The sequence below is a fragment of the Aedes albopictus genome, chromosome 1 (assembly GCF_035046485.1).
Source record: "Aedes albopictus strain Foshan chromosome 1, AalbF5, whole genome shotgun sequence".
NCBI classification, from domain to species: Eukaryota; Metazoa; Arthropoda; class Insecta; order Diptera; family Culicidae; genus Aedes; species Aedes albopictus.
In genome coordinates, this window is record NC_085136.1 from 139,487,805 (window position 1) to 139,501,131 (window position 13,327).

Below are 13,327 nucleotides of genomic sequence, written 5' to 3' on the forward strand. Positions count from 1 at the left end.
TTGATTTTGTTTATGAATCCTTTGCTAATCGGAAGATCCCTGGCCAAATTCGCAGGGGTTGACGGTATTAAAGTGAAGGAGTTTCATTTTGATTTTTGTAATGTAATGTTCTTTAGTGAAACATATCACCTTTTTAACACTTTAATGCGCCTCCAACGGTTCATCACGAACCGGCTGCTGCAGATGGAGTACAGCTGATCATATGCATCAGACATGCTCGATAAACACGGAGGATCCGCCAGGGCTCATTAGAGTCTATTCCCAAACAATAGTTCCAAGTCGGTTGGATTTGAGAAGGTTTTGATGATCGTTACAAATCTTAATAAAAGTTTTATAGGATTTGTGACAGGTTTAGGAACCTTTTACAATCAGCTGACTTCGAAATGTTGTTTGGGCTCTATTTCCCACGTTTCTCGGTTGATTTTGATTAGTAATTTATAGTAAGCGACTATGACACGCTTTTTCCAATTTTTACAATGTTAGTTGGTCATATTTTCTTTAAATAAAGCAATTAAAATCGACTGAAGAATTAATGGGAAGAAGATTTGCAGCACTTAATTGTGCTGATAGATTCGAAGCTAACGTGCGAACACTTAAACGCATTGTTGACGTCAATGCGTTTGACTTGACATTTTGGACAAAAACTGACTGCTTTTTGTTAACTGAACAACGTTACTTGTGTATGACTAGGTTGACATTTCTAGGCTACGCTTGAGAAAATGACATGTTTTATCTAGGTAGGACCGATGCGATAGGACAATTGAACGAATTTGAATATTTTTCATAGTATTTGTAGGGGGATGAATACATAATAGTTGAAAAGCACACTTTATTATTTTAAAATTTTATTGCAATTAACTGACTGGTGTATTTTTGTTTATCTCTTAGATGGTATTATGACACTAACAGAAATTCAGTTACATGTTTATGTGGGTTTTGGACCGATGACAATTTAAGGACACAAGAGATGAACACAGAGAAGTAGAAAACGATTAGCGAAATCAAGAAAACAATTTGACACAGGATCGACTATATTTTAACATACAGGGTTCGATTGATTCGATGAAAGAAAAAACAAACATTCGACAACTGACTTAACGAGAAGTAAAACATATTGAACCATACCACAAAATCAAACAAGAAGACAAACACAAACCGTGTGACCATAACACTACATATTGTGGGTTTAGCACTAAATTGATTTCCAAAAAAAGTTCACTGACTTCCAGGGGCGACTCGTCCAGATGTCCAACATGTGCATTGCACATGTGGAGCCACATAAAAAATGCGTCCAAAATAAAACTCTGAAACCGTTCATTATGAAAATCGCACGACGATTTTTCATACGCCTACGAGAAACACGTGCGTGGTGGATGCGCTACATTTCACGACCATCGTTGTTGATGCATGTTCATTTCTGGTGTCGTACCGACGTCTCAGGTACCACGGACCTGAGAGTACCGACGCGACCGGTGCGAACCGTCGCGTTGCATGGGAGTGCTTTTTTCTCTCTTGCGTCTGTCTCAGAGCATTTCAGGCCAAACATTTCAATAGGTCCTATCTGCATTTGAGAGGCTCTCTTTGTTCACTTTCTCTTTCAATTATTGCAATGTAATGGTACACTTTGCAACTATTTTTGCAGTACAAATCAAAAGACGATTGTTTTGACCATCATTCAATGCAAGGAAACAATCATAATACAAATAAACAGCTGAGATATTAATGAAAGAGAGGGAAACCAAAGAGAGCCTCTCTTCTGCAGATTGGACCTTTAGACATGTTTGGCCTGATTTGTTTGGTTGCAATGTTTCTGTCGCCTGTTCATCTGCAACATCGTACATGCGAGGTGCCGTTTATATAAGAATACATACGGGCATTTTTGTCATTGTGTTGGTGTATGTTCAGTGCTGAAAAGCGGTCTGACTGTCCATCGCCAAGATCGCACTGGTTGTGACGGCGGTACACGTTTGCGGATGAAACAAACAGAGCTCCCGAATGTATCACGCTGATGTTTTTTTTCTGCACACGGCGCATGTGTTGTTGACTATGCTTAATGGATTATATTTCCAGTGGGGAATCAAAGGATCAACGCATTTCATGTTCACTGCTAATAGAGTTCAACTTCACAAAATTCGATATTCTATAAGTAAGCTCAAAAATCAATTTTGAATTGGTTCAATGGGGCACGTTCGGTGTAGTACTAGATTTGTAGTAATGAGCTGAATTTTTGTATGGTGAGAAGGTCAATCCTCCGTTTTTGCAAAGAAATGGTGCAAAAAGCGTGGGTATTATGATTCCTTGCCTAATTTGATGCTGTTTGAGCAAAACTTTGGATAACTATGTTGTTTATGTTGCAAGAAATGGAGAAAACAACAACACTGTTATCCAAAGTTTTGCTCAAACAGCATCAAATTAGGCAAGGAATCATAATACTCACGCTTTTTGTACCATTTCATTGCAGAAACGGAGAATTGACCTTCTCACCATACTAAAATTCAGCTCATTACTACAAATCTAGTACTTTACCGATCTGTCCTATTGACTGATTCAAAACGTTAGCATGTTGAGCAAATTTGATTTTGAAGTGGATGGGTCGGGTGGTTGTGAGCAATATATTTTTTATCTGATTATCCTTATGTTGCAAATAATTTTTGGTACAGGCTCAACTGAATTTGGATGTGGTTGCAACTGCGAGTTTATTCAGTACCAACCCATGTTCAATCACGAAAACAACATAAGTCATAATCATTCATATGTTTCGCTTTGTATTAAGCAGATGTTTATAGAATTCGGCATACTTTTTTTTCAAGTTCGACCTCAAAACATAAAAAATATGAGAATTTGTAGAACATACGATGTTATTTATATTCTCGGCTTCGTATATTAGTCAAACAAAAATGTTGAACATGTAGCCGAAAAGGTCACGAGTCGCCCCTGCTGACTTCCACTGCCTTTCCTGTGCGTTAAAGATAACGTCGGAAGTAGTGCGCTGTACAGTAAATCTGGTTTTCTATACAGCGCACTACTTCCGACGTAATGTTTAACGTATAGGAAAGGCAGCGGAAGTCAATGAAGTTTTTTTCGGAAACCAATTTAGTGCTAACGCCACAATAGGCAAATCCTGACTGACTGACCAATTCAAAACTTTCCAATCTTCTACCGTAACTTTCTGAGTCAGTAGGCAACAGTGTCTTAATGGATATCATTTTCCGCGTACGGCTGGCAAACTGCTTCTGAAAGATTACGTACTCTTTTCTATCTTCGGGTCTAGTGTAGAGGTTTCAACTCTATTCAGAGTGCAGCTAGAAACCTGGCAAAAAAAAAAATCCTTTGCTAATCGGAAGATTTGAAGCCATATACCAAATCTTGGAGTTTATGCACGTGTTTATCAAAATAGTCTTTTGTAACACGTTTAGGGTTCTTGGGTTATACAGCCAAAGCCGGGATCTCAATCCATTAACAATGTACTGCCAGTTCACTTTCTGTGCCTGTTTGATGTTGTCTCCAAACCGCACTCCTAGTATGTTCACAAAATTTCCTATGTTGAGCCACTCTGTTTCTGTGGATAGATCCATGTTTCCTTACATCACTGCCGTGGTTTTCTGCTTATTCAAAACTGCACCGGATATTTGTCCGGAATTCTCAAATATGCTTATTATTTGTAGAAGCGAGCCTTCGTTCTCCAGAAAAATCGAAATGTCAGCGGCGTAAACGTTCATCACAGCTCTTGGGAATTTTCGATAAATTGCATCAAATAATGGTTGCAAGTAATGCACGAACAGATGCATGCACGTGTGGTCTCCTTGTCTAACTGACCGCTTTATTTGGAATTGTTGCGTTAGATGTTCATTGATCAACAGTTTTGAAAATGATCGACTCCAAATTGTTTCAAGAAGCTGAACAAATTGCGGGTTGAAGTTCATCCTCTGCAAAGTTTGTTGTAGGAATTCGTGTTTCATCCTGTCGAAGGCATGGTCTAGGTCAAACGATACTAATAATACATTATTTCGTTGATGTTTCAACTGACACGTAGCCTCGTAAATCGTTCTTTTGCCATTCGAACATTTTTGGTGCTCGGATAGCACAAGCGGAAGTAAGTCATGCATTCATTGCTTCAGGATTCTTGCCAGAACTTTATAGTCAAAGTTCAATAAAGAGATGGGGCGGTATCCCTTTACTGGGTTCGATGATTTTTTTGTTCTATACATACTTTGCGGACGATCTGAATGTTTTTCTGCGAATCAAATCAATTACCGACCGTACCTGCACAAATTTCCCAAATGGAGGAGAACGTGCCTTTGGAGCCGACTTACTGATACTAGGTTGAGGGCCGGTGACTGATAACCATATAACTGTTGTTATGCGTGCACCGTTGGCTCACTATTCACAAATCAAATTTGCATTTCTTAACGAATACTACTACTTCTTTGCACAAACTAATGTCTTTTTTCTTGAAGATATCCGCCAAACTCGCGTATCTGCCATTGAAGAAAAACTCTGCCCATGTACAGTGTATAATCGAGTGTTCCGCTGTTTCCGGTTCTGCGCAAAGTTTGCAATCTGGATCTTCAAATATCTTGATGCTTACAAGCCATGCTTTTGAAAAGTTGTGCGTTGTCATCAATCGGTTGGTTAGTCGTAGGAAGACCCGGGGCAAGAAGGTCCCCTTGCGTACGGACTTGGAAATCACAACAACAACAGTTTGACAGTGAGATACAAGGTTATGTTCAATCCAAAGTGCGATTCAAAGAGTGACTCTTTTACCCCGGCCAGAGGTGTCCTTTTTGCCCCGGATCGTAATAATTCTTTTAAATGCATATTTTCGCAAAAAATATGCCACAGCCAGCAGTATTGTGTTGCAAACATTTGTAGGTAATTATTGTAAACTTGCTTCCAACTTCGAATAACCCCAAATAAATGTGGAATGCCCTTTGAAAATCCTTATTTTATGTGATGCCATTATTATAATATTTGTCCATATGCATGAAGCAGAAATCTTTTTAGCAATGTTTACCCTTATTCAGGACTTACAATACCAAATATGTTAAATATTACATTATAAGACCCTGGAGCAGCTTCAGCGGTCATCGAATATGCCTATTTTATTATACTTTAAGGTAAATCAAAGGGTAACTTTCTTGCCCCGGTGTCCTTTTCGCCCCGGGGTCCCCTATGTTGGTCTTATTCCAAACTTCTCGTAGGGTTGCTCCTTTTGCTTTAACCGCCGAGGCGAAACTTTCCGCTGGTAATGGGTAGTCCTACAGGTCACTCAACAGGTCGTACTTATTCTGGCATATAACAGGGCACTGTTCCCTGGCTTCCACATAGGTGAGATTTTTCCTTGCTCGAATGTTAATGTTTTCCTGTATCTTCTTCTCCGGGCAGTCTTTCGAGGTTGCCGTGTGTGTCGATGATCTGCAGCTGGCACATTTCACTGGGTTGTCGCATTGCTAGTACTCGTCTTCCTCTTCGTGTCGGTCATTGTATTTTCTGCAGCGGCGAGCCTTGCCGTTTCTCGATGTTTCTGTTCGTAGTGGGATCTGGTGTTCCATCTGGTCCTGTTGGTCCTTGTCGGTGACGACCGATGAGCTATCTCTTCACTGGGAGAAGCCAACCGCTCCGCTCTCCTCCATACCCAGGGGGTTCGACATTTCCTCTTCTTTTTTTGCTCTTCTTCGTTCAAAATGGCAGCCACTAGCATTGGCGTCCTCTCGCCCTTTTATGTTAACACTTATTTCGCTTTTATTTCTTATTTTCTGGCTTTACTTCACTCAGATTAATTTCCCGATACACTTTCCTTACATAATTGGGTTGTTTAGTGAATAAAATATTGCTATTTTCTATAGCCTAATCGATAGAGCTCATTTTTCTGAGTATAACGTGATTTTATTTGATTCCAATAGCTTTGTTTTGATGGTTAAAAAACAAAACAGTTTTAATTTTCGTGGATAGAATGACAGTTCAATCGATAAAATGACAGTTCGACCCGAACAAAAAAAATTTCCCATACAAACTATAAATGCATTTTAAAAATAGTTCCCGCACTCCAAAAATCATGAAATTTTGGATTTCGACTAATTTTTGGGTGGAGAATTCGATTATAAAATAATCCGGATACCCCTAAAGAACCCAATTCACTAATTCTGAAATTTTTTTTCTTCACTTCTATCGAAAAATAAAGGCACTTTTTGCAACACTTTCGCGCGACGCGTGTACCTTTTTCCGAACGTCGAATTGCGACCAAAGATGATGAAAATTTTGCACTGAATGATTTTGAAACTTCGAATGAGTTCTCGCGCTCAGTATCATACGGGCGTATCTACAATGATCGATTTCTCTTCATCGATTTTCTCTTCGGCTAATAGCTTGCCCTGCAAATCATTTTTGGTTGTGCTTGTTGTTTTAGATGCTAGTCCTAGTCGTCCTTCACCGAAATACACCGAGAGATCATCCGAATATTGGTCGTATTTTCCGGAATAATCCGAAGAGAAAATCGACGAAGAGAAATCGATCATTGTAGATACGCCTGTATGATACTAAACGCGAGAGTTTTTCTATTGTAACATGTGACATTTATGCGTCCGAAGGCAGCCTAGCAATCACTAGTTCAGAACTAACACGACTAAGCCTACCTCTGACTCTACCCGCAACCATGTACTTTGTTTGCTCGAGTATATTGATCAGCGTCAACGATCCAATGTAACCAAATCGCTCCCCGTTGCAATTATTGATCTGTTTTTCATTAGATATTTCTGATAAATATCTTACTTTGAATCAATACCTTTTTCATAATAAACTTCCTTGGAAACGTCGATTTTCTCTGGGCATACGTTGCATACGATATTTTGTATTGTTAGGCTAGTTTTTTTTTTGTCATGTATTTTAGTCTATTTTGATATGCTACGCTAATAATTTTTATTGCGTTATTTTCGCGGGAAGGGGTGTCATAACATAACAAAATAAACAGTGGTGGGATTAATCGACATCATGTCGTATTCCAAAAGATATTTATTCAAAAAACACACTTCGTATTCGCAGGAAAAATCGGCCAGCCCAGATGTGGAAATTATTTCGAATCGCTCCCAACGCTCTCCGTACAGTCGGCAAAGTAGCGGCCGTCACACGCCGCAAAGTGCACCGTCTTCTTCCAAACGAGCATTCCAAGGTCGACTGAAGTCGCACGGCTCCGACCACAGCAGCTCCAACCAGCAAGCACCCGTACCGGTCCCACTGACCATTGATACCACCCGCGAGGGAACCAAACCCGTTTACGAGATTAATCCCATCAATCCGGACAATGCAACATTCATCAAGTTCAGCCAGAAGGTCAATGTCACTCACGTGATAAACCCGCACAAATTCTACGTCCAGAATCAGGCCTTCAAGCAACTGGTCAACCAGCTGTGTCGGGAAGATGGTGAAGATGCCGAAATTCCCGAGGAAGTCAAAATTGGAGCCCTGTATCTGGCGCAGCCTACCTCCGAACGACGCTGGTACCGGTCTCGTGTTCTCGGCTGGTCCAAGAAATCCAAAAAGTACGAAGTCCTGTTTGTAGACTACGGCCGCACGGACGAAATCGCCCACGAAGGACTCCGGGTGTTGGGATCGGATCTGCACGGTTTTGACGATGGGGCGTACGAGTGCTCCCTGTATGATATAGTGCCGGCCGGTGGCGGCAAGAAGTGGGCTCCCGAGGTCAAGCAGATCATGATCGATTTCATTGAGAAGTAAGTTCTTCAAACGAGTCCTGTTTTTGATCACTCCGATTCAACTTTAACCTCTTTCTAGAAACATTTTAATGTCCCTATAGACTGGGTTTGATATGTTTTGTTTTCTGCCCATTTCCAGCAAGCAGCTGATCATGTACGTAATTCAGGCCGAAAAGGGGGCATCCGACCAAGTGGATCTGATCATGCAAACCATCGACAGTCCAAAGTCGCTGAGAGAATCACTGATCTATCTTGGCCTTGCCAAGCCAGACCCGAAACCACCGAAGCGAAATGATGACGCAACGCAGCGTATCAGTCACCTGCAGAAGGTCAAGAAACGCTGGATTTTGGACTACAAACGACGCATCCTCGCCCGAGAATTGGAGAAGGACGATGTGTTTAAGACGAAGATCACCTTCTCGGTGTCACCCAGCGAGTTCTACATTCGTCGAAGCAGTCTGCAGGAAGCGTACTGCAAAATGCAAACAGAATTGACCGAATACTGCACCAAGGAAGCTCGGGTGGCTTATTCGCCTCACGTCGGAATGGTTTGCGCATTTGCTGAGAAAGATCGTGACGATCTGCTGGTGTGGAAGCGAGGACGAGTCGTCAAAGTGGGCGAAGGTAAGCAAGACTCGTTAGCCAAGGTTGCATCGATCTTACTATTTTGACAAACACTGAAACGATTCCAATAATTTATCAATTTTAATAATCCAAATATTTCCAGGAAACTGTGAACTCTATTCGGTTGATACCGGCCACCGCCTGACTATCTGCTGGCAAGACATTCGTGAGCTGTCGAAGCCACTCTGTGCACCGTTTGAGTTTGCCGTCCGCTGTAAGCTGATGCACATCCAACCGTTCAAGCAGCACAAGTACCGATGGACCGACGAAGCCGTCCAAAGCTTCAACCGGATTGCCGTTTCCTCGTCCGTTTTTCAGGTGATCATCGGAGAGCAGCAGGATGACTGTTACGATGTTGCGCTCTACATTTTGAAACACCATTCCGACACCTGCGTTAATGCCCTAATGGTTAAGAATGGGTTCGCCGTCTCGACTGGGTCGGAAAGTTCCGTCGTCGAACGGCCCAAGGAAGTTGAAGAAGTGCCCTTCAACGTGACCCCGGGAAACGTTAGTGTCGGAGCTGCTTCCAATAGTAAGAGCTCTACGTCGGAAAAGCGTCAGGCACGGGTTCGGGTAGACATTCTCCGCGTGGTGACCCCGAACGAGTTCTACGTGAGCCTGGTGAAGAACACCAGCGGAATAGCTCGCATGCAGGAGGAAATCCAGAACAAGATGGACGAGAAAATGGACGATGGAGACGACAAAACCAGTTGGCAACAGGGCGAGATCTGCTTGGTGTTCCCGACACCGTCGAAGGGACGCGGCAATGAAGCTATTGGCTGCGAGTGGTACCGAGCTCGGGTGTTGGAGGTGGTCGACGACAGCAATTACACCGTTTTCCTGATCGACAAGGCGTACACCATGAATTCGCACTATTCCAACATGAGCACCATTCCAACGGAGTTGAAGGAGGTAAGTGATTGTTTCTAAATTCATAAATTGCAAAACATTCCCTACACATTTTCAATTGCTAAAACATCGCTTTTTTTAATTTCTTTATTGCAAACTGAGTGCAGTTGTCACATGAGGTTAGTATGACAAACTATGTATGTTTTGCAAAAAATATATTTCAAAAGAGGTGTTTACGGTGTAATGGAAACCAAGTTCAACCCTGGCAGCGAGGGTTGCGGCAAGAGAGGGATTCTCATGAACAGGAATTTAACCTAGCATTCATATACCACGTCATTGATCCATTGTCATTAGTATTCTTTCATTCGCAATAAAAGTTAGTTTTAGAGCAGACATCTTGGTTTGCGAGTTTTTTATTTGATTTCGGTCGCGAATATTCGGAAAACCCCGGTTTCGCGGTAAAAAACTTCGCGTTAGTTCTCGTTCGTCGTGCTTTGTCCACTTCCGCATCAATTCCGGTCGAAAACATATTGGTCCTTCGTTACCGGATCGCGCGAATCGGCGACAATGGACGAACTCGTCAGAAAAAGGAACGTGGCCTTCGAGAGGCTGAAGAGAGTTCATGCAAGTGTGAAGCACCTAGCGGAGCGAGAAACACAGGCGTTCGAAGTTCACGATCGGCTCCGGAAATTAGCCGATATGGAGGAAAATTTCGACAGGATTCAGGCTGAAATCGAGGAAGCGGTCCCGCCGGAGGAGCTTTCGTCGGTGCTCAGCGTTCGTTCGGACTACGAACAACTCTTCTACATAACGAAGGGGATGGTCACGAAGTGCCTGCAAGTGCCGGACGAATCCGTCGGTGCCAACAGCGAGAGAACAGTTGTGGAGTCCAAGAGCGAGCTGAAGGAGGCGGTTCGTGTACTGCTCGAAACGCAACGAACCCTCCTTTCCAGCCAGGCTGTTGCTTCAACCAACATGGAAGAGTTGACCGAGCAGATTCGTCTCCAGAAAATAGAGCCCATGGATACGCAGTTGCCGTCGTACAGTTTGCCCGTGTTCAGAGGTGACAGGAAGCAGTGGGCTTCTTTCAAAGACCTCTTCCTCAGCGGCGTCAACAGTAAGAACCTGACCAGCGCACTGAAGTTGCAAATACTGATGTCCCACCTGGAAGGTGACGCCAAAAGCCTTGTCAGCAGTTACTCCATCACGGACGCAAACTATACACAAGTGTGGGAAACACTCGCCGAACACTTCGACAAGCCGAAGTTCACGGTTGCCGCCTTGGTTCAGGAGTTCTGCGAACAGCCAGCGATAAAGGGTTCGAATCTCGCCAGCCTGCGTAAGCTGCCCGAGCAAAGTCTGATAGCAAATTGAAAACTAATTTTGATGTTGTGATATTGCAAATTTTGATAACTCGGGTTGTTGTCGTTTTGGTCGTTTTAACGGTTAAAACATCAAAAATGAGAGCAAAAAAATGTTCCTGTGACAGCAAATTGAAAACCATTCCTGCTATCGATGATAGCAAATTGATAACTGTTTTTGTTATCAGCGCAAGAAAAATGAAAAATCGTTAAATGTAGAGTTTTTCGGTTGATATCAAATCCTAAATGCAATAATACAATTGCACTAATGATATATCCCTAGAATTACTTCACATAGTTTACTAAAAGATTTAAAAACTATTGTAACACTAAATGTTTAAATTAATTCAAATGACAGCAAACCGAAAGCAAAATTTGAAATCAAATTAATTAAAGATAAAATGATATCAAAATGTGATATCAATTTGTTGCTGAATACAAATCATGTTTTCGATTTGCTGTAATTTTGTTGTTGGACTTTGCTCGGGTGGTGACTACATCGGATGAGGTGATTCGTCAACTCAGCGCTTTGGGGCCGGAATTCGAAACTAGAGATCCTTGGTTGAACTACATCGTTCTGAAGAAGCTGGACGATGGCCTCCGGTCTCAGTGGTCGCAGCACATCGTGAACAACGACGACCCGACGTTCGACGACCTGCTCAAGTTTTTGAAACGGAAGTGTGAAGCATTGGAGACCTGCGCAGCGTTCGGTGGAAAACCCCTGGATTACGTCGTCAAGAAGGAGTTCAATCGGGATGAACGGAAGCAGAACATAGTGAAGAAGGAAATTAAATCTTTCAATGCAGTGCAGCATCAATCGTGTCCAGTTTGTGCTGCCAGCCACAGGATTTATGATTGCACCGTCTTCAAGGAGTCTTCGGTAAGCGAACGTCGAGAGCGAGTGCAGCAAGCACGACTTTGTTTTAACTGCTTGAGGCCAAACCATTGCGCAAAATCCTGCCCATCGAAGTCGGTATGCCGAACGCCAAACTGTCAACAACGTCACCACACGATGCTGTGCAAAGCAAGCTGTGAGACGCCGACAATGACAGCACCAACACCACCGGAGAAAGCGTCGCCGTCGTCGTCATCGCCATCGCCGTTGCCAACACAGAAATCGGATTCTGTAGCAGTCGACGTCAAACCAGCAGCGTCCTGCACAACGAATGTAAACAACAATTCTTCGGTTGTCATCGGGTTACTACCAACGGCTTTGGTAAGAGTAAAGCGAGCTGACGGTCAGTGGAAGGAAGTGAGAGTGATGATCGATAGCGGTTCCCAAGCCTCCCTCATCACGGAGAATTGCGTGACCAGCATCGGACTGCAACGAAGCAACGCTAATTTGGTCGTCACCGGAATCGCAAGCTGCTCGTCCGAAACCACCAGAGGAGCCGTACAATTGGAAATTTCGTCTCGATTCTGCTACAGCCCTGTTGTGAAGGTGAATGCGTATGTGCTCTCCAAGTTTCCACAAATCGTACCGAACCAGCGACTGGATCGTGAACGTCTGAAATGTTTGGAGCCGTTGCAGCTAGCGGATCCAGATTTTGACAAGCCCGGAAATATCGATGTTATCCTTGGAGCTGATGTTTTCTTGGCAATTTTGGAGGACGGCAAGGTGAAAGACGACGCGGGACTTCCTGTGGCGATCAACTCTACGTTCGGATGGATCGTCGCCGGTCAAGTTTTCGATGCCAGCGAAGTCAACTGCAACGCGGCCATTGTCAGTCTCAGCATGGACATGGACATCGACAAGTCCCTCCGGAAGTTTTTGGAAGTGGAGGAGGTCAACCAACCGAAGCCGTTGACACAAGAGGAGCAGCAAGCAGTGAATATCTTCAACACCACACACCAACGAGATGAATCCGGCAGATTCACAATACGCCTACCGTTCGATGCAGACAAGCCGGCGTTGGGTGAATCTCTGCCAGCGGCAGTTCAGCGATTGAAGGCTATGGAAAGAAGATTTGCAAGAGATCCTGAATTCAAGCGAATGTATGGCGATTTCATGGCCGAGTACTTGAACCTTGGCCACATGGAGCGTATTCCAGACGACGTTGCACCCGACAAATGCTTCTATCTCCCACATCACGGTGTCATGCGGCAGGAAAGCGTCACCACCAAGTTGCGAGTCGTTTTCGACGGCTCTTGTCGATCGTCGACTGGAATATCGTTGAATGAGAAGCTGCTGGTCGGACCCAACGTCACTGAGGACCTGCCTGTCGTGCTGACCCGTTTTCGAAGTTACGCTTTCGCCTTCATGGCGGACGCGGAAAAAATGTACCGGCAGGTGAAGATACATCGAGACGACGTCGATTACCAGCGTATCGTATGGAGAGCGGATCCCGATAAGCCCATCGAACACTACCGATTGCTGACAGTAACATACGGGACTTCTTGTGCGCCGTTTCTAGCCATCGAGTCGTTGCGACAAGCCGCCCGTGATTCTCGTACGCAGTATCCAAATGCAGCAGATCGTGTGCTGAAAAACTTTTATGTAGACGATTTTCTCTCTGGTGCTGCCACATTGGAGGACGCACTCGAATTGAAGGAGGACATCGATCAGGTTACATCGGGTGCAGGTTTTCATCTCCGGAAATGGTCGGCAAACGATCCACGGCTGTTGGAGGAGAATGCAAGCGATGCCGAAGCGTCAGTTCCTGTGCATCTTCATCCAGAAGCGGATTCCGTGAAAGCACTGGGCATACACTGGTACCCAGTCACCGACTCGTTTGGGTACCGGGTGAATTTTGACATCGACAAGCCAAACACGAAGCGCCAACT

General features: G+C 43.8%; 1 protein-coding gene across 2 annotated transcripts in view; it reads left to right on the forward strand.

The window, feature by feature from the left end:
• LOC109423073 (RING finger protein 17) overlaps nt 1-13,327 on the forward strand; it is a 44,603-nt gene that overhangs the window by 6,033 nt on the left and 25,243 nt on the right. For both annotated transcript variants that reach the window (XM_062845478.1, XM_062845479.1), the window contains exons 4-6: nt 7,039-7,727; nt 7,849-8,333; nt 8,437-9,245. In XM_062845478.1, the coding sequence (XP_062701462.1) occupies nt 7,039-7,727; nt 7,849-8,333; nt 8,437-9,245 (1,983 nt within the window). The remainder of the gene's footprint in view (nt 1-7,038; nt 7,728-7,848; nt 8,334-8,436; nt 9,246-13,327) is intronic.